The sequence below is a fragment of the Chiloscyllium punctatum genome, chromosome 6 (assembly GCF_047496795.1).
Source record: "Chiloscyllium punctatum isolate Juve2018m chromosome 6, sChiPun1.3, whole genome shotgun sequence".
NCBI lineage: Eukaryota > Metazoa > Chordata > Chondrichthyes > Orectolobiformes > Hemiscylliidae > Chiloscyllium > Chiloscyllium punctatum.
The window spans coordinates 34,713,167-34,734,983 of NC_092744.1; the positions used below are offsets into that span (position 1 = coordinate 34,713,167).

A 21,817-nucleotide genomic window follows, 5' to 3' on the forward strand; every position below is an offset into this window, starting at 1 on the left:
GTCTGCCAGAGATAGGGCCTGAGGCAGGCAGATGAAACAAATAGTAAACCTTTTGCAAGCATGGCAGTTTTTCAACTCCACTCCCGATACGGATGAGTTTTATCAGGGTAGCAAGAGGGTGTTCCTGGGAAATTGTCCAATCCATTCATAAGTGTAATTAGTTCATTCTTTGAGAGCCATGTAGTGATCTTGGTGGGGTCACATAGGGCTCCTGGGTCAGGAGCACACCAGGAGTGTGAAGACAGGTACTTTGGGGGAGCCAGTCAGTTTTGGTTGGCCAGCAAATTTAGCTGGGTGCATAAATGGGAGAACAACTGAAAGGGGCATTTTGTCCTTGGTTCATTCTTGTATTTAGTGAACACAGATGGCTAAGAGAGTTGTCAATTAGTGCAAGAGCAGTGCTGGCATTGTAGGGGCTAAGAGGAGAGCACTAGGCTTCCGGACACAATTGGGAAGATAGCTAAGCACCAGCAAGGCAGTGAATGGTGATAGGAGAAAAGCTCTCAGATTTTGGTTCCAGTGGCAATGTAGAGAATATACTATGTAAGAAGGGCAAAGCTCTAGCATTAGGAGGGCATAGAAGAAGGATAAGATATATGAAGGAAACAGAAACCATGTGCTCAGCATAGACTGTATTAACAAAGCTTCATCTGCCTTGAGATGGTTAGAGACATTTGTGCTCGTGTTATGAAAGAACCACATCTCTCACTACTGATGGCCATAAACTGTTTTGCCTGTGGCCTCTTACAAGGCTGAGCTGCAGATCTTAGTAGCTTCTCACAAGCTGTAACATGCCACTACATCTTGTCAGGTTGTCGACTCACTGTTTGTCAGCTGCAACCTTGCTAACGTAGGAAGCAATAGGTTTTACCTCCTTCACTGGATTCCCCAGTTGCAGGGAGTCATTGTTTGCCCAGTCAAACTTTTCAAAGGAAGAACTTCCACTCCTCAATATTCAGCTGATTTACAATCACAGGTTTCCTCCTGTGTTTTTCTGGCATTGATTATGACTCCTTCATCCTTTGACAGTCCAAGCCACTGGACAGGGGTGGCACAGTGGCTCAGTAGTTAGCCCTACTGCCTCACAGCACCAGGGACCCAGGTTCAATTCTAGCCTTGGGCGACTGTGTGTGTGGAGTTTGCACATTCTCCCTGTGTCTGCTGGGTTCCTTCCAGGTGCACCAGTTTCCTTCCATAATCCAAAGATGCGCAGGTTAGGCAAATTGGCTATGCTAAATTACCTATAGTGTTCAGGTTAAGTGCATTAGTCAGGGGTAAATATAGGGAATGGGTCTGAGTGGGTTATTCTTCGGTGGGTCAGTGTGGACTTGTTGGGTCAACTGGCCTGTTGCCACACTGTAGGGATTCTATGATACCACCACCTGATCTCTGGATAAGTTTTCAGATACATGACATATCCCTTGAAGAGATAGCTGCTCGTCCTTCGATGAGGATCCTAACAGAGGCATGACAGTTGTTAAAGACCATTGAGCAGGCCACCAGGCTTCTGAAGGTGCTGCTGTGGTCCTGGACTTGTTGGGTAATACCTTTGGGTGAGGTCTTTGTATCTGGATTTCAGAATCTGGGAAACCTGAGGTCATGAGCAAAAGTCTTTGTGAACAGAAGCCTCTGCAGTGCTGAACCAAGGGTTATAGAGATAAGGCAGGAACAGGATACTGATTAAGGGATGATCAGCCATGATCATATTGAATGGTGGTGCAGGCTCGAAGGGCAGAATGGCCTACTCCTGCACCTATTGTCTATTGAATCTTTGCCATGTTTTTTCACAGACTGGAGTACAATCGATCTCTGTAATCTATGCTTTCCACTTTATATTCTTCTTCTAATCAGATATGTCCATCTCACTTTCCTCAACTTGCACATGGGCAGTATTCCTGGTTTACCATTGCTTCCTGTTCCCTGAAGATGATGGTTTGTAAGAATGGGAGTGCTCTTGCCCAATAGTTTTTGTGGGTAGTAAGAGTCCAGTTAACCTGTACATTAAGAGAGAGAAAGAAGTTGCTGATAGTTTCTGTGGTAAATGTATTTTAGTAAGCAGCTGCAAGTATAGGTGCTAGCAGATTCTCAGTAACACCAAGGCTCCGTGCCTCGCTGAGAAGTCAGTAATTACTGTGAGGTGCATATTCTTCTGGCTCAAGAGCAAAATATGGCCAGGGGTTTCCAGCTGGAGTGTCGAGCTTCTCTTTACAGGTGAAATGCTCCATCCCAAATTGCATCCTGGTGAATCTCCTCTCCACCCATTTGGTATAATCACATCCTTCCAATAGTGCAGTGATTAGAACAGCACACAGTACTCCAGCTGTGGCCTAACCAAAGTCTTGTACAGTTTCATCACATCAACTGTGTTCTTATAATCTATGCCTCCCCTGATAAAGGTAAGCATCCTGTATACCATCTTAACTATCCTATTAACCCATCTTGCTGCCTTTTAAGAGATCTGTGCACAACGAACCCAACATTTCTCAGTTCCTCTGAGCTTTCCTAGTGTCGTCCTGCCATTATTTGAGTACTCCCTTGTCTTGTTCCTGTTTCAAAAGTGCATTGCATCACATTTAACAGGGTTAAATTTCCCTGCTGTCTGATTAATCCATTTATACCCTTCTGTAAGCTACAACCTTCTTCCTTACTGTCAATCACCCAGCCAATTTTCATGGTGGTAAAAACAATGACTGCAGATGCTGGAAACCAGATTCTGGATTAGTGGTGCTGGAAGAGCACAGCAGTTCAGGCAGCCTCCAAGTAGCTTCAAAATCGACGTTTTGGGCAAAAGCCCTTCATCAGGAATAAAGGCAGTGAGCCTGAAGAGTGGAGAGATAAGCTAGAGGAGGGTGGGGGTGGGGAGAAAGCAGCATAGAATACAGTGGGTGAGTGGGGGAGGGGATGAAGGTGATAGATCAGGGAGGAGAGGGTGGAGTGGATAGGTGGAAAAGGAGATAGGCAGGTAGGACAAGTCCGGACAAGTCATGTGGAAAGTGCTGAGCTGGAAGTTTAGAACTAGGGTGAGGTGGGGGAAGGGGAAATGAGGAAACTGTTGAAGTCCACATTGATGCCCTGGGGTTGAAGTGTTCCGAGGCAGAAGATGAGGCTTTCTTCCTCCAGGCATCTGGTGGTGAGGGAGCGGCAGTGAAGGAGGCCCAGGACCTCCATGTCCTCGGCAGAGTGGGAGGGGGAGTTGAAATCTTGGGCCACGGGGCGGTGTGTTGATTGGTGCGGGTGTCCCGGAGATGTTCCCTAAAGCGCTCTGCTGGGAGGCGTCCAGTCTCCCCAATGTAGAGGAGACCACATCGGGAGCAACGGAAACAATAAATGATATTAGTGGATGTGCAAGTAAAACTTTGATAGATGTGGAAGGCTCCTTTTGGGCCTTGGATAGAGGTGAGGGAGGATGTGTACGCAGGTTTTACAGTTCCTGCGGTGGCAGGGGAAAGTGCCAGGATTGGAGGGTGGGTGGTAGGGGGCGTGGACCTGACCAGGTAGTCACGGAGGGAACGGTCTTTGCGGAAGGCGGAAAGGGTTGGCGAAGGAAGTATATCCCTGGTAGTGGGGTCTGTTTGGAGGTGGCGGAAATGTCAGCGGATGATTTGGTTTATGCGAAGGTTGGTAGGGTGGGAGGTGAGCACCAGGGCGTTCTGTCCTTGTTACGGTTGGAGGGGTGGGGTCTGAGGGCGGAGGTGCGGGAAGTAGACGAGATGTGTTGGAGGGCATTTTTAACCACGTGGGAAGGGAAATTGCGGTCTCTAAAGAAGGAGGCCATCTAGTGTGTTCTCTGGTGGAACTGGTCCTCCTGGGAGCAGATCCGGCGGAGGCGGAGGAATTGGGAATACGGGATGGCATTTTTGCAGGAGGTAGGGTGAGAAGAAGTGTAATCCAGGTAGCTGTGTGAGTCGGTGGGTTTGTAAAAAATGTCAGTGTCAAGTCGGTCATCATTAATGGAGATGGAGTGGTCCAGGAAGGGGAGGGAGGTGTCAGAGATGGTCCAGGTAAATTTAAGGTCAGGGTGGAATGTGTTGGTGAAGTTGATGAATTGTCCAGGAAGGGGAGGACAATTTTCATGTCATCTGAAAACTAACTTACCCATCTCACATTTCCTTCTAGATTGTTTATATGTATTATGAACATCAAGGGACCCAGCATTGATCCCTGTAGTATGCCACTGGACACTGGTTTACAGTCACGCAAACAACATTCCACCACCAGTGTGTCTGCAGTTTTGGATCCAACTTGCCAAGTTACCCTGAGACCCCCGTTCTTTTACCACCTCTATCAGGCTTCTATGCAGGGCCGTGTTAAACACTTTGCTGGAATCCATATCAGCTACATCAGCTGTGCCCCTTTGTCTACATATCTGGTAACTTCAAAAAATTCCAGCAAATTCTTTAGGCATGATCTGCCTCTAACAAAGTGATGCTGACTATCCTTGATCAGAATTTTTCCTAATCACTAATACGCGACTCTCATAATTCCCTTGTCTATCTCTATCACCCTTCTTGAAAAGCGGAACTACGTTAGTTGTCCTTAAGTCCTCATGCACCTTCCCATTGCCAGAGAGGAAGTCATAATTTGAATCCGAGCGCCTGTAATTTCCTTCCTTGTCTCCTACAGCGGCCTGGGGTACAATTCCTCCAGACCTTGAGGTTTGGTCCACTTCTAAGATTCCAAACATTCCAAGACTCTACTCCTCACTCCCTGTGTAAAACCACTCAAGAACCTACTTGGTCAATAAGCCTAATTATGCCTGTCCTTCTGTGTCATGTCACAGATCCCTCCAGAGTATGCCATGGTGGAAAAGATGCCACATTCCAAGAAATCTCACATAACAAGCTCATAAAATATCTGTAGACCGCTGTTAGTGAGGTGAATATTAATTGATGTTCCTTCACCACTGAGATCAACGTCTAATTTTAAAGATTAGGAATGTACAGACAATTTTCTATATTTTCTCAAGCTATAAGAATGCCATGCCTATTATTGAATTTGTCACTTGTGTGAGCGTATCATTTAATTGGTGAATGCTCTTTCATTGACTTGACAATTTTAGTTTTTATTGTCCTTCAATAATTCAAGAAGACCCATCTGACCTTCACTATTGCTTTGCCTTGTTACTTGTCTCCAGTTCCAGCTAACAATTGCTGTTTGTGACAAAGGGCCCAATTTATCAGCCACCGCTACCTCCTTACAATGAGCAATTTTAATTGTCTTATTGATCTCTCTCACCATTCTTTGTGGCCAGTGAGCGGTTATGTTGCCATTCCATTTTATTCCACCCACCATTGTCCATTGGAATGTCAGCTGATGACAATCACTGCTCCTCAGTTTGTTCCTTGTAAAATATCCAATCATCAATAAATGCCTCCCAAAAGCTTAAAGCACAGGGTTGTATTGAAATTATAGTTTAATGGAATCTTGACTCATGACTGGCAACATCGTACATGCGATTGAAGCATTGTTAGCCTTGTTACAACCATGTAAATTCTCTCTTATATAAGAGAACCTTACCTCTTATCATGTGAAATCTCCTACCCAGTTTCACTACCACCCCCCAATCTCCTAATTCACATGACCTTGCTATTCCATAGAATATCATAGAATCCCTACAGGGTGGAAACTGACTATTTTGGCCCAACAAGTCCACACCAACCCAAAGAGTATCCCACCCAGACCCACTCCCCTACCCTTCCCATGACTAATATATCACTGAATGTGACGGGCAATTTGGTATGGCCAATTCACTTAACCTGCGCGTCTTTGGACTGTGGGAGGAAACCGGAGCTCCCAGAGGAAACTCGCACAAACACGGAGGTAATGTACAAACTCCACACAGTCATCCGAGGCTGAAATCGAACCTGGGTCCCTGGTGCTATGAGGCACCAGTGCTAACCACTGAGCCACCGTGCAACCTATCAGTTTAATCATAATCAAGGTCCTGTTTGATAATTTTCTTGTATCTCTTACTATTTGTGTCAACCCTACCCCACACACTTTGACATCCATCCCTGGAAGTAAACTTCCCAAGATTTCCATGTCAGAAAGTAAGCAACCTTACTTTCCATCTATCTAAATCTATGGTTGTTCTGAAAAGGACTTATACCATGAAATACTTTGAGCTGTAATTACGCTTGTAATGTGGGAAGTGCTGTAGTCATTTTACACATAGTTAACTCCCATTGTGGGCAAATAATCTGATTTAGATTTTGGCTGAGGGGTAAATGTTTGCCAGCACACTGGTGCAGTTCCTCAGTTCTTTGACTTGATCATTTACATTCATCTAAGAATACACACAGACCTTGATTTCATGTCTTTTTTAAACCATGTTATAAATCCTCTTCATTGGCTGGCAATCACTAGGTTTGCCTGTATTTCTTGTGCTTTTCCAGCACCACTCTTATCTGGACTCTGATTTCCAGCATCTGCAGCCCTCACTTTTGCCCTGCAATCAGCTAAAGTGTTTGTTATAATTGTTTATTGCTACCCCTTGATCCTAAACATAGAAATCAAGTGTTTGGGTTCTCAAAAAAATGAAAATATATTTGAATGCAGTTGATAACCGCCGCAAGGTTCACCTTAATAGGTTAGCTTAAGGTTGAGTTGCTTCAGGGGCTTTTAAGGTCTTCGTACTCTTAAGGTCTCGAAGCTGCCTCAGTCACAGCCACTCTGTTAATATCCAACACTTGAATGAAATATTTACTATTGGAAGATCTAGTGTTTACCTTGAAATCATCTTGCATGCTGAATTTAAGTTACATTAATTTTTATCTGGAGTCCTGTGTACAATATTGGTCTGCTCATTTAAGAAAGGGTGTAAATGTTTGAAAGTAGTTCATAGGATGTTTGCTAGGTTGTATCTGCTGGAGTTTAGAAGATTAAGAGCCAACTTGGTTAAAACACATGAAATCTTGAGAGGTCTTGTCAGAAGAAAGATGTTTCTACTTGTAGGAGAGCATATAACATGGGATCTATTTCATAACAAGTGATCACTAAAACAGATGCAAACCTTTTTCTCAGAAGGTTACAGTTGTTTGGAGCTCTTCCACAAAGGCTCCTTGAATAATTTGTAAGGCAGAAGTAGATAGATTCTTGATAAATAAGGGGATAAAAGATTATGGGGGCAGATATATTCCAATGAGCCATGATCTTATTAAGTGATGCAGGTTTAAGAGGTTGAGTGGGCAACTGCTTTTAATTTTGTATGTTCCTATGTTATACCTTCTGACACGCAATAAAGAATAAGATGATAATCTGATTGTTTTTGAACAAAATCCAAATTTGTAAATATAATTCCCAGAAAATAAAGTCATAGTCATGGAGATGTGCAGTACGGCAACAGACTCTTTGGTCCAACTCATCCATGCCAACCAGATATCCTAAGTTAAGCTAGTCCCATTTGCCAACACTTGGCCCATATCCCTCTAAACCCTTCCTATTCATATATCTATCCAGATGCTTTTTAAATGTTGGAATTGTACCAGCTTCCACTATTACCTCTGGCAGCTCATTCTATACAGGTTACCCCTTAGAACTCTTATAAATCTTTCCCCTTTCATCCTAAACCTATGACCTCTAATACTGGACTCCCCCACCCCAGGGAAAAGACCATGTTTATTTATCCTATCCATGCCCCTCATGATTTTATAAATATCTATAAGGTCACCCCTCAGCCTCCGACGCTCCAGGGAAAACAGCCCCAATCTGTTCAGCGTCTCCCTATAGCTCAAGCCCTCCAACTCTGGCAACATCCTTGTAAATCTTTTCTGAACCCTTTCAAGTTTCACAACATCCTTCCTACAGGAGGGAGACCAGCATGCTTGGTCGGTTTTGTCCAGCAACCAAAGTATTGTAATAAAGCTGAACTGAATATGCTTTACTTGATCAGTGTGTTTTGATACAAAAACATCCATGTGCATGCCAGTACCTTTATTCTTGTCTTGCATCCTTAAGATCATTCAAATCAATAATTGTGCTTTACTGCAAAGTTATGAGAGAGAGGATTTATAATCATCTCGATAGGAATCAGTTGATTAGGGATAGGCAACACAGTTTCGTAAAGGGTGGTTGTGCCTTACAAATCTTTGAGTTCTTTGAAAAGCTGACCAAACAGTTGGATGAGAGTAAAACCGTTGATGTGGTGCATATGGATTTCAGTAAGGTGTTTGAAAAGATTCCCCATGGTAGGCTACTGCACAAAATATGGAAGCAGGGGATTGAAGATGATTCAGTAGTTTGGATCAGAAATTGGCTAGCTGAAAGAAGGCAGAGGATGGTGGTTGATGGGAAATGTTCATCCTCGAGTTCACTTACTAAGTGGTGTGCCCCAAGGATCTGTTTTGGGTCCACTGCTGTCTGTCATTTTTATAAACAATCAGGATGAGGGCGTAGAAGGATGGGTTAGTAAATTTGCGGATGACACTAAGATTGCCACAGTTGTAGATAGTGCAGAAGGATGTTGTAGATTAGAGAGGGACATAAATAAGCTGCAGAGCTGGGCTGAGAGGTGGCAAATGATGTTTAATGAAGAAAAGTGTGAGGTGATTCACTTTGGAAGGAGTAACGGGAATGCAGAGTACTGGGTGAAAGGTAAGATTCTTAGTAATGTAGCAAAGAAATCTGATGTCCATGTGCATCGATCCCTCAAAGTTGTCACCCAGGTTGATAGGGCTGTCATGAAGGCATATGGTGTGTTAGTGTTTATTAGTAGAGGGATTAAGTTTCAGAACCATGAGGTCATACTGCAGCTGTACGAAGCTCTAGTGCGGCCACACTTTGAGTATTGTGTACCGTTCTGGTCATTGCATTATAGGAAGACTGTGGAAGCTTTGGAAAGGGTTCAGAGGAGGTTTACTAGGATGTCGCCTGGTACGGAGGGAAAGTCTTAGGAAGAAAGGCTGAGGGACTTGAGGCTGTTTTTGTTAGAGAAAAGAAGGTTGAGAAGTGACTTAGTTGAGACATAAGATAATCAGAGGGTTAGATCGGCTGGACAGTGAGAGCCTTACTCATTAAATGGCTAGCATGAGGGGACATAGCTTTAAATTGAGGGGTAAGAGATATAGGACAGATGTCAAAGGTAGTTTCTTTACTCAGAGTAGTAGGGATGTGGAACGCACTGCCTGCAACAGTTGTGGACTTGCTAACTTTAAGGGCATTTAAATGGTCATTGGATAGGCATATGGACGAGAATGGAATAGCGTTGATTAGTTGGGATTCAGATTGATTTCACAGGTTGGCGCAACATCGAGGGCCAAAAGGCCTGTAGTGCGCTGTAATGTTCTGTGTTCTAATGTAAACTTTTCTCCTTTTTTTGTAGGTGGGCGCAACATGACCATTTCACTCCAGTCACGGACAGGTCACACCCATATGCCCTCAGTGGTAGGGGTGCTGGTATTTACCCAGTTCTGGTTCTGGTTTCCTCATTCACACTTCTTGTCTCTGGCCTTTACTCCAACTGCAGTCATTGGGCTTAACAAGGATCTCAAGGTAACTTAGTTGTTTTGTTAACATCTGTTTTTCATTCCTTGCTACTCTATACAGCTATGTTCAATTTTATTTTCATTCCATTTACTTACTGTTGCACTTGTTCATAAATTTGTTTGTGGTGATGGTATGATAGATCTATGTTCCTTCTGGTTCAGCCTCAAAAGATGTATGCTACTCTGCTAAGGTAGCATGAACATGCTTACTCAGTCATAAGCTGGCTGTTTTGCCTTGTCTTCTGAAGCTGAGGTGGTAGGTCAATTAAGAGCTAGTTAAATTTTCTGAACTCTTCAGTTGGCAACAATCTGACAGTATGTTATTTTTCAGCAACAGAAAGGAGAAGCAATTACATTCATTTCAAAAGAAAATTAATTTGGATATTTTTAAATAAGAATACATGCAGACCATTGGTTGTAACTTGAAATTAGTAAGGTACAAATGTATGACAAAAAATAGTTAATGTTATTCAGCCTTGGGATTCTACATAAGTTTCGGCAGCATGTAGTAAAAGACTCAAAATACAATTATGTGGTGTTTCAATACAAATGATTGAAGACTAAGAAGTACAGAAGGAGATAGTTAAATACCCATTCATGTCAGCTGTGGCTGTAATGGAATACTCATCTCTGTAGATTCAACTCAGATTCCCGGGATTTACCGCGCAATTTATTCTGATGCAGAGAGATTGCTAGAGGTAGTCTTTTTCAGATAAGACAGTAAGTTAGGTTCTGTTTGTGTTCTCAGGTGGATGTAAATATCCCATGAAACCTCAAACAGTGTTTAGAGTAAATTATGAGCTGACATTTCCTGCATTACAACAATAACTATGCTTCAGATACGCTTAATTGGCTAATGCACTTTGGAACATCCTTGGGTGTGTGAATGTGCTATACATATGCAAATTTGTTTTTCTTCAAAGTAGTTGAACTTGGGAAAAGTAGTTGTTCCAACATATTTAAACATTTATTCTACCCTTACTTATACAGCTTTTTCAATTCTTTCTGAATATGTGTATGATATTCTTTGTTCACAGATGCCTAAAGTTCAGTACCGTTCAAATTGTAAGCCATCAACATTTGCCTATCCTGCTCCCCTGGAAGTTCCTAAAGAGAAAGAAAAAGAAAAGGTTTATTTTACATACCATTTTCATTCAAATCAAGATGCAAGGCAAACTTTCTGTAATCCATTTGTATAATTAGAGGAGAATTGAAGACTATATTGACTGTGGAGATTTTGTTTTTTCATGTAATTCTTGTTCCCTTGTTATTAAGTATGAAAACCTGTTAATGCATTTTCTTTCGATTTAATGGACTTGAATTTGCATTATGAATTTTATTGAGCTTTGAAATAGGAACTTTCTCAACTCTTCCATGTGCCTTTTAAATGTTGCAACTGTACCAGCCTCCATTACTTCCTGTAGCAGCTCATTCCATATGCACACTACCCTCTCTGTGAAAACGTTGCCCCATGGATCCCTTTTATATCTTACCCCTCTCACCTTAAACCTATGCCCTCTAGTTTAGGACTCCCCTACCCTGGGGAAAAGACCTTGACTATTCAAGTCTTCCTGTCCAAAACATCTGTAACTCAGTGGATTGATTTAAGCATGAATGCTTAATCAATCTTGCCATTGTCAAAGCAGTCACGTTGTAGCTAGAAACTGAAGAACGAAAATATTTATTCTTTGAGGAACGGTACATACGAGCAGACTGTTCGGCCCTCTCAAAGTTGCTAATCCATTTGATAAGATCATGGCTGACTTGAGTGGCCTCAACTTTCCTATCTACTTCCTATCAATTTCCTGTCACCTTTGACCTTCTTGTTAATCAAATAGCTATCTAAATCAGACAAGTTTCTCCAGTTTCCTCATTTCCCCTCCCCCCACCTTGTCTCAGTCAAATCCCTCGAACTCAGCACCGCCTTCCTAACCTGCAATCATCTTCCTGACCTCTCCACCCCCACCCCACTCCGGCCTATCACCCTCACCTTGTCCTCCTTCCACCTATCGCATTTCCAATGCCCCTCCCCCAAGTCCCTCCTCCCTACCTTTTATCTTAGCCTGCTGGACACACTTTCCTCATTCCTGAAGAAGGGCTTATGCCCGAAACTTCGATTCTCCTGTTCCTTGGATGCTGCCTGACCTGCTGCGCTTTTCCAGCAACACGTTTTCAGCTCTGATCTCCAGCATCTGCAGTCCTCACTTTCTCCTCGCAGACTTAAAAATACTCAGTTATTCTGCCTCCACTGATCTTCTGGGAAGAGAATTTCACTAACTGCTTTCTGAGAGGAAATATTTCTTCTCATCACCATCTTAATTTTTAAACTGAGCACCCTGGCTCTTCAACTAGGAGAAACTGATGAGGAGCTTGTGCCCGAGGCGTCAATTCTCCTGCTCCTTGGATGCTGTCTGGCCTGCTGTGCTTTTCCAGCGCCACAGTCTCAATCCTGGTTCACCCACAAGGCAAAGCATCTTCTCAGCATCCAATCTGCACGTGACTTCAGTATCTTTATATGTTTCAATACAATCACTCTTATTCTTTTAAACTCCAGTGAACACAAAGTCAACTTGTCCAGCTTTTCTACATCAGGCAACTACTTCAACACAGGAATTAAATATATCTTCTCTGATTTGAAGTTCAATCCTTTTTTAAATAAGAAGATCTAATCTGTACCTTAATTGTAGCAAAAGATTGTAATAAGATGGATGTCACCTCAGCCACTTTTCATCTCATTGCCCATGTTCACTTCTATTAGAATGAGCAGGTGGCCAATAAAAGCTACCTGTTTTGTGTTGTCACCCAAGACAATTTTGACCTTGCAGTTTTCAGAAGTTGCAGAGCATGAATATCTCAACCATTGACAGCTGCTCTATTGTTTCAGTAGTTTGTAGATGACCTATAGCTGCTGTTGTTTTCGTTGCCGTCTTGAATTTTAACTTGGACTTCTAAAATTTTTACAGTCTTAAATCTTTCTAAACTTATTTTGCAAATACAGAGATGTACAGCATGGAAACTGACCTTCCAGTCCAACTTGTCCATGCCAACCAGATATTTCCCATTAATGTAGTCCTAGTTACCAGATTTTGGCCCTTCTCTTTCTCAACTCTTCCTATTCATATACTTCTCCATGTGCCTTTTAAATGTTGCAACTGTACCAGCCTCCATTATTTCCTGTAGCAGCTCATTCCATACGCACACTACCCTCTCTGTAAAAACGTCGCCCCATGGATCCCTTTTATATCTTACCCCTCTCACCTTAAACCTATGCCCTCTAGTTTAGGACTCCCCTATCCTGGGGAAAAGACCTTGTCTATTCACCCTGTCCATATCCCTCATCATTTTATAAACTTCTCGAAGCTCACCCCCGCTGTCCTCCAATGCTCCAGGGAAAATAGCCCCAACCCCAGCCTATTCAACCACCTCCTATAGCTCAAACCCTCTAACCCTGGCAACATCCTTGTAAATCTGATCTGAGCTCTTTCAAGTTTCCATTCACCTACGGTGGCTCAGTGGTTAGCACTGCTGTCTCACAGTGCCAGGGACCGAGGTTCGATTCTGGCCTCTGGCGACTGTGTGGAGTTTGCACATTCTCCCCGCGTCTGCATGCGTTTCCTCCCACAGTCCAAAGATGTGCAGGTCAGGTGAATTGGCCAAATTAATTTGCCCATAGTGTTAGGTGCATTAGTCAGGGGTAAATGTAGGGAAATGAGTCTGGGTGGGTTACTCTTCGGAGGGTCGGTGTGGACTTGTTGGGCCAAAGGGCCTGTTTCCACACTGTAGGGAATCTAACCTAAATCATTCCTATAGCAGGGACACCAGAATTGAACACGATATTCCAAAAGTAGCCTAACCAATGTCCTGAACAGCTCCAACTCCCCACACTCATAATGCATTGACCAATAAAGGCAAGCATACCAAATGCCGCCTTCCCTACTCTGTTTACCTGTGACTCAGCACTTCTGTTTCAGTTTCTAATTCTATGATTGTTAGGCTTGATCAGAAAACTATTATCTGTTAAACCCTCAGGTTTCCACAGCTGTCCTGTCAATCACTGCCAAAGCAAAGAAGAAGGAGAAGGAGAAGGAAAAAGACAAGGGAAAAGAGAAAGAGGAGGAGAAAATGGAAGTTGTAAGTACAAACTGAGCACACATCACTCAATGATCTATTATTGTTTTGTTGCTTTTGAACAAGAATAAACTGATGCTTATACGAGGTTTACATGGTCGTTTCAATACACTTATATGCTGATTTCCCTTCTTTCATCATCTTTAGGAAGAGACTGAGAAAAAGGATGAAGATAAAGAGAAGGAAAAGAAAAAAGAGCCAGAGCCAAGTAGCCAGTTATTGGAGAACCCTGCCCGAGTGATGCCTGCACAACTTAAAGTCTTGGTTATGCCAGAGGGGTGCAGGTATCAACCTTTTAAACCTGTGAGTAATTTTTTTTAAAATTGCTGTCAGTTGGTGCAAAATACATAAATTAAGAGTCACTCTGCTTGATGATTGTAACAATTATAGAAACCACTTTTGAATAAAGAATTTTGACTGAAAATATGGGGTTAAAATTCAATTTAAATTATCACATCAGCTGCCAATTGTACTCCTTGCCCATATTCAGTTTGATTAAATCAAACAGGTGGCTCATACAATATCACCTGCTTTATATCAATTTTTACCATGCAGATTTCAATAGGTAAAACGCTCTGAAGATCTCAACCATTGACGTGTGTTCTGTTATTCAATTGTATGGAACCCACTTTACCAATATCTACTGTCACTGATATAATTGTAACAGAGAATTTCCTGCAGTAACTTCTCTTACCATCCCCTGCTCCTTACCTCTGGAATTGTCCAAATTTCTATTCTTGTCTCTCATTCTTGTTTCTCATCTACATGATTTTCATTAGCAACATCAAGATAACAAGTCACATTCCACAAAAATATTACAAACACCTCGCTCTATCTTGCTACCACACCCTCAACTCCTGCACAGAATCAGACAATAATTTGGTATCTTTTTGAAACCGTTCAGTAAAGGGTCACTCAATTCTTTCCTCTAATGATGAAAGGTTAAATACATCGGGCCTGTACTCATTGGAGTTAGAAAAATGAGGTGATCTTTTTGAAATGAGATCTTGGGGGATTTAGTTGGATGGATACTAGGAGGATGTGTGCTGTTATGAGAAAGATAAAAGTAGGGGCATGCTTTAAGAATCAGAGGTCTCTTTCCAAAGAATTGAGATTAGGAGAATATTTTTCACTGGGACATACTAGCCTGTGGAATTCTCTTTCCCCAAAAGCAGTGATAATTAGGTATTTGGAATGTATTCAAGGGTGAATGAAAGAGATTTTCGATCACTATGGGATCTGAGGATAGACACAAAAGTGGATTTGAGACCACAATTAAAACAACCACGATCTTATTGAATGGCATACCAAGCTCAAGAGCCAAATTGCATCAGATGCAACAATGGTGTCCTCTGCATCAGGGAGACAGGATGCCAACTTGCAGATCATTTCAGAGAACATCTCTGGGACATCTGCACCAACTAACCCCACCACCCGTGGCGGAACACTCAACTTCCCCTCCCACTCCACCAAGGATATGCAAGTCCTGGGCCACTTCCATTGCCAAACCCTAACCACCCAACGCTGAGAGGAAGAATGTCTCATCTTCCGTCTTGGGACCCTGCAACCACATGAAATTAATGTAGATTTCACCGATTTCCTCATTTCCTCATCCCCCATCTTATCCTAGTCCCAAGCCTCCAATTCAGCACTGCCCTCTTGACCTATTCATCATCTTTCCCATCTATCCGCTCTACCCTCCTCTCTAACCTATCCCCTTCTACCCCACCTTCAGCTACCCTGTTTCCCCCCCCACCTCCCTCCCATTTACCTTTCAGCCACCTGGCCCACAAGCTCATTCCTGATGACTGGCTTATGTCCAGAACATAGATTCTCCTGCTCCTCGGATGCTGCCTGACCTGCCATGCTTTTCCTGCACCATATTCTTGAAACAAGGCTATGGGCCAAGTGCTAGAAAATGGAATTAGAATAGTTAGGTGATTGATTCTGCACTGGTCAAGAACTATGGGCAGAAAAACCTCTTTTTCTATGCTGTAAATAACTATGACTCTATGGACTAGGCATGTAGTTCTGGAATATGTCAGTGGAGTTATTTCCTGTTAAATTATTAACCAGTTAAGATCAGAGGAGTGAATATGTGGCTCAAGGACTGACTGAGAGGCCTTTGGAAAGTGGGGGCTGTACCCTTGGAATGATCTAAGCCTGAACTGTGTTGGGATTGTTCTTGAGTGCCGCATAACTAGGGAAGTAGAAAGGGTCTGTATCTTAATACACACATATACAGTAGCATGTAACAAAACAGATGAACAGAGGGCACAAATAAGTGTGATGGTTGCAGGATGACACTAATTGGGAACTGAATATTGAAGGGTATTTAGGAAACTAGGAAGATTTTAAAAAAAAGAAAGATGAGGCTGTGTTAATTAATAATGGTATTAGCTTAATAGTCACTGGATGACCTAAATTCAGGAAACCAGAGTGTAGAACGTTTGGTTAAAGATGAGAAATGATGAAGACAAGAAGTCATTTGTGGGAGTGGTGTGCAAGTCTCTTAACAGTAACCACACTATAGGCTGGAGTATAAAGGAACGAAAATCAGGACCCTGTCAGAAAGGTACAGTAATAATTATAGGGAGTTTTAAACTATGTTAAATTGAAAATATCAGGTGGACAAAAGTAGCCAAGGTGAGGTGTTCATAAAATGCCTTTGGGATAGTTTCTGAGAACAGGACATCTTTGAGCAAGTAATACTAGACCTTGTATTGTTCAAGAGATAGGATTAATTAATTACCTCTGTAGAAATGCCCCTTTGTAGCAGCAATCATAATATAATTGATTGAATTTTGCATTGAGTTTGAGGGGAAGAAGACTGGGACTAAGACTAGTATTGTAAATTTAAGTAAGGCAATTATAAGGGCATGAAAGCAGAGCAAGCTAAAGTGAACTGCCATATTATGTTAAAAGGTAGATCAATAGTGATGTAGAAGCACATAATGAAGGGGATGTTTCGAATACACAGAATTGAAACAGTTCACAAGAAAGACAAATTGGAAGGCATCTGTGGTTGTTTTAAGGATTAATACTGACTAGGTATTGCCTTTCTTTGAAATAGTGTAATAGGATTTTTTATGTTCACCTAAGAGGGAACGTAAGGACCTTGGCTTAAAATCTCATCACTTGGAGTTAACTTTTCAGATTTGTAGTGTTGGTGCGGTTTTATCGTTTTTTGGTGCTGGGCTAATTACCAATATGCTGAAAATGTGTTGCTGGAAAAGCGCAGCAGGTCAGGCAGCATCCAAGGAGCCGGAGAATCGACGTTTCGGGCATAAGCCCTTCAGGAATTCCTGAATTTAGGTCATCCAGTGTCTATAATTACCAATATGCACTGTAATTCTTAATGTGTGGTTGCATGATCTTCTCAGATCTTTTGAATAGAATAAAGAAAAATATGCGTGCTGAGTTGTAAATGGAGATATTTAACAAAAACCTTGCCGGAAAGATCAGTTGGAGTGCCACAAGGATCAGTGCTGGGTCATTTATATAAATGATTTGGATGTGAACATAGGAGCTATAATTAGTAAGTTTGCAGATGACACCAAAATTAGAGGTGTGCAGTGGACAGCAAAGAAGGTTACCTCAAATTACATTGGGATCCTGATCAGATGGGCCAATGGGCTAAGGAGTGGCAGATGCAGTTTAATTTAGATAAATGCAAGGTGTTGCACTTTGGGAAAGCAAATCTTAGCAGGGCTTATACACTTAATGGTAAGGTCCGAGGGAATGTTGCTGAACAAAGAGACCTTGGAGTGCATGTTCATAGCTCCTTGAAAGTGGAGTTGCCGATAAGATAGAGAAGAAGGTGTTTGATATGCTTTCCTTTATCGGTCGGATTATTGAGTATAGGTGTTGGGAGGTCATGTTACGGTTGGTTAGGCCACTTTTGGAGTATTGTGTGCAGTTCTGGTCGCCTTCCTTTTGGAAAGATGTTGTGAAACTTGAAAGGGTTCTGAAAAGATTTACAAGGATGTTGCCATGGTTGGAGGATTTGAGCTATAGGGAGAGGTTGAACAGTCTGGAGCTGTTTTCCCTGGAGCGTCAGAGGCTGAGGGGTGACCTTATAGAAGTTTATAAAATTATGAGGGGCATGGATAGGATAGGATCTTTTCCCTGGGGCGGGGGCATCCAGAACTAGAGGGCATAGATTTAGGATGAGAGGAAAAATGTACAAAAGAGACCTAAGGAGCAGCTTGTTCACATAAAGGGTGGTGCATGTATGGAATGAGCTGCCTGAGGAAGTGGCGGAGGCTGGTACAATTGTAACATTTTAAAAGGTATCTGGATGGGTATATGAATAGGAAGGCTTTAGGGGATATAGGCTGACTGCTGGCAAGTGGAACTAGATTAGGTTGGGATATTTGGTCGGCATGGATGAGTTGGACCAAAGGGTCTGTTTCTGTGCTGTACATCTCTATGACTCTATGTTGGAGACTATTGATCAAACTATCAATTTGGTGAAAAGCTTTGTGAATTTATTAACTTGTATTCATGGGCAATGAAGGCTGACCTGGTCCCCTTATTGATATTGAAGATATGATTCAGTCTTATTGTAAAATGCATTACATATCCTCATCCAGCAATGTCAATCATTGCATAAGTTTGTTTTCACTTTTGAAATTCTGCAAAATGAAGAAACCTGCATTGTTTAGATTTTTAGATTTTTCTTCTTAAAAAAAAAAGTCACTTCTTCATGAGTTTTGTTGCTCTGGTATTAATGTGACAAAAATCTATTGTTGCAGCTGTCAATTGGAGGGATTATAATTCTAAAGGATACCAGTGAAGACACAGAGGAGCTTGTGGAACCTGTCGCTGCGCATGGACCCAAAATTGAGGAAGAAGAAGAAGAACCGGAACCACCAGAGCCATTTGAATACATTGATGATTAAGCAAAGTAGGTGTTAGAACTTGGCAAACATTCTTCTGATCTTTTCATCATTATGACAACTCACAAGCACAGAATTGTTAAGTTGCTGGAGGATACCTTCTAATTTGTTTAAAACTTCCAGCCTCTAAAATATACAATTTAACCTAAATTTATTTTCTCTTCAGCAAACCCCTATATTCATCCCACCTTCATCCTCAGCTCAATGAGTTGCAGTTAGGAGGTCTTTCTTTTCATCTATATAAATGTGTAGACAGTACAGTTTTGTTAGGGGAGTATTGAAAAACATCAATTCCACCATATTGGGACATTCAGGCATTTGAACTTGTTGGCTAGAAACAATGGATGCCACTCGGGGGTAGGAAGTGAAACTTGCCGGTGCTCTGTGCTGGCAAGCTCTCCAGTTTTGCTTGAGTAAATTCTCAGCAGTAGTCCCAGTTTAGAAACCTTGCTGTTCCAAACTCTCCCATGTGACAATGTCCATGTGATGAGATTATACATAACATAAGATAAATGAATAAAGGATTTCTCAATAGCTTGTTTTTGGGAATCTTTAGAAAACCAGCAACACGACAAAAAAAAGATAAATCTGGATTTGTAGTTACTTTATTTTAATGACCATGCTCATCCAACATCCAGTTCCATGTTTCATCACGTGGAACACTTAACAGTTTCATTGTCATAAGGAATGAAGAGAATTTGGCTGAAAGTTGTTTCTGATTTTACTATTTTTTAAAAAAAAGTACTTCTAAGTTGGCATGAAGATTGATTTAGGTTGAAAATTCACAAAACTAAACAAAATATTTTTGCAATGAAGTCTCTGTAAGGCTCATTATATTTATTTCCTATTATTCTTCCACAGAGTTGTATATGGAAATTCAGAAGATCCGCTCACCTTGTTCCAACACTTTAGTTTTATTGAAGATGTCCATTCAAGGCGTGTAATCCACAACCTGCTTCTGCAGAATGGGCTGCAGCAATTTCACGTTTGTCACGGTGACCCTCAATACAGCTGCAATAGATTTATTACATGTTGTAAAAGTTGGAAATGTTTTAATGATCTCAATAAACCACTTTCATGTAGAAGAAAATTCTGCCGAGTTTAATTCTGCTATTGGCCCTTCAGTTTCCTGGATAGAGTCGAAGTTCAATCCCATTTGCAACTTCACAGATCATGAAACAGTCCTTGCCCACATGCAGCAAGACCTGGGCAACTTTCAGACTTGGGCTGATTGGTGGTGGGTAACATTTGTGTGTCTCAAATGCCAGTCAATGACCATGTTGAATAAAAGGGAATTTGGCCACTTTCTCAGGGCATTCAAAAGGATTACCATTGCCGACCACCAACCCTCAACCATTAGCATCCTACAGAACTATATCTGGACCAACCTTTAAATACGGTAGTTACAAAAATAGTGTATAGAAACTGGATTTTCTGTGATTAATAGTCATCTCCTGACTCCCAGAATCTTTTCAATATCTAGAAGGCATAAGTCAGGAGTATCATGGAATACGCTAAAAAGCCTAGATGAGTGCAACTCTCAACCACATTCAAGAAACTTGGCATAAGCTGGGACAAAGCAATCCATCTTATCAGCATCCCATCCACAAATTTAAACATTTATGTCTTCCACTAACAATATATTTTGACAGCGGAATCCCAGAGCTCTTTGCATAACAGTACTCTAGGTGTATCAACACCACATGAACTGTAACAATTCAAGGAGGTGGTTGACCATTACTTTCTTGACAGTAATTAGGGATAGGTAACAATTATTGGCCTTGCCTGTGATGTCCATATCCCATGGAAGAATTGAGGGGAAATAAAAATCAGATTCTCTCTTTTTTTAAAATGAGACTGAAGTTATAAGGGATTAGTCTTAAATAAGGACTCCTTTTGTGCCACTACTCTTATGCATCCTGGAAAAACAATCAGTTCACTCTGAAAACAGAAGCAAAATGAACAATGTGTGTGGTATCCGAACAAGGGTTTCCTTTTTACCAATCCCCAGAAGACTTTTCAGTAAATGTATCATCAGTCAAAGTTCTGAGTTAAAGGAGTTAGAAATGTCCCATCTTAAGTCCATAACTGAACAGTGCTGGCTGTCCTCAGCCAGGGTAGCAGTAAAATTTGTTACATTTGCATTCAAAAAGGTCCTCACTTTACATTGTAATCCATTGATTCCTAATGGTAACTCTGTGTGGGTGTGTTACAGCTTTCTGGATTCAGTTATGAATTTTCTCTATCTGCCTGTCAATTCTAGCCTTATGAATGATGGTGATTTAAGCTTCAAGAGCTGCAGTTACTGTGAAATCATGATGCAGGAAGTTCAGGAGATTGGGACAAAGCCTGCATGTGGAAAACGTATGAAAATCAGATAGCCATTCTTGAAATAGAAAAAGTTCCTAATTTATTGAGGGATCAAATAGAAATGCATGTTAGTTATCTTATTTTTAATGCTATTCAAAAACATTGTGAGGGCTACAAAGACAGGAGCACTGATTATGCTTCAATGGAATAGAAAGATATGTCACAAAACAAAGCATCCCACCCTCTCCCCATACACCTTGATGCCTTTAACATCTAGAAATCTATTTCATTCTTATGTGTATTCAGTGACTTAGTCTCTATTGCCTTACACTGTAGAGAATTCCACATGGTCACCACCTTCTGAGTGAATTAATCTCTCTTCCTATCAGTCTTAGATGGTCTACTCTGTATCCTGAGACACTGACCCCTTGTTTTTAGACCCTTGCCCCCTTCCCCCAGCCAGAGGAAGTATCATCCCTACTACCAATCTGTCCAACCCAGCAAGCCTTGTATAGTTCAATGAGATCCCCTGTTGTGCCTCTACATTCCAGTGGATACAGGCAATCAACACAGAGTCTCCTCATAAAACACACCTGCCATTCCAGAGGGGAAAAAACCCGCTCGCTCACTTGGTTCTTATGATTATTTTTATTAGATCCGATATTGATTTATTAAGGGAAAATCATGTAGGATAACTAACTGAAGTTCTTTGAATCAGTAACTGAGAGAGTTGAGGGTAATATTGTTGATGTGTGCATGGACTTCCAAGAGATGTTCATTGTAATATGGCACAGCAGACTTGTGAGTAGCTAGTGGAATAAAACGGAAAGTAGCAAAGTGGAAATAAAATTGGTTGAGTGAAAGGAAACTGTAATGATCATTTTCAGGCTCTAGAAAGGTTTGTCGACCACAGAGATTGATTTTAAAGTCAGTTGCTTTTTCTGATCTATATCAATGATCTTGATTTTTGGAGTGCAAAAAACAGTCTTAGAATTT

At 41.6% G+C, this 21,817-nt stretch overlaps 1 protein-coding gene across 1 annotated transcript in view; it reads left to right on the forward strand.

Annotated features, from left to right (window-relative positions):
- The window catches only part of psmd1 (proteasome 26S subunit, non-ATPase 1), a 100,004-nt gene extending 80,403 nt beyond the window's left edge, over positions 1 to 19,601 (forward strand). The window contains exons 20-25 of the mRNA XM_072572401.1: positions 9,320 to 9,489; positions 10,520 to 10,612; positions 13,512 to 13,613; positions 13,758 to 13,913; positions 18,368 to 18,519; positions 19,373 to 19,601. Of these exons, the coding sequence (XP_072428502.1) occupies positions 9,320 to 9,489; positions 10,520 to 10,612; positions 13,512 to 13,613; positions 13,758 to 13,913; positions 18,368 to 18,514 (668 nt within the window). The 3' untranslated portion in view covers positions 18,515 to 18,519; positions 19,373 to 19,601. The remainder of the gene's footprint in view (positions 1 to 9,319; positions 9,490 to 10,519; positions 10,613 to 13,511; positions 13,614 to 13,757; positions 13,914 to 18,367; positions 18,520 to 19,372) is intronic.
- Positions 19,602 to 21,817: the final 2,216 nt, after the last annotated feature.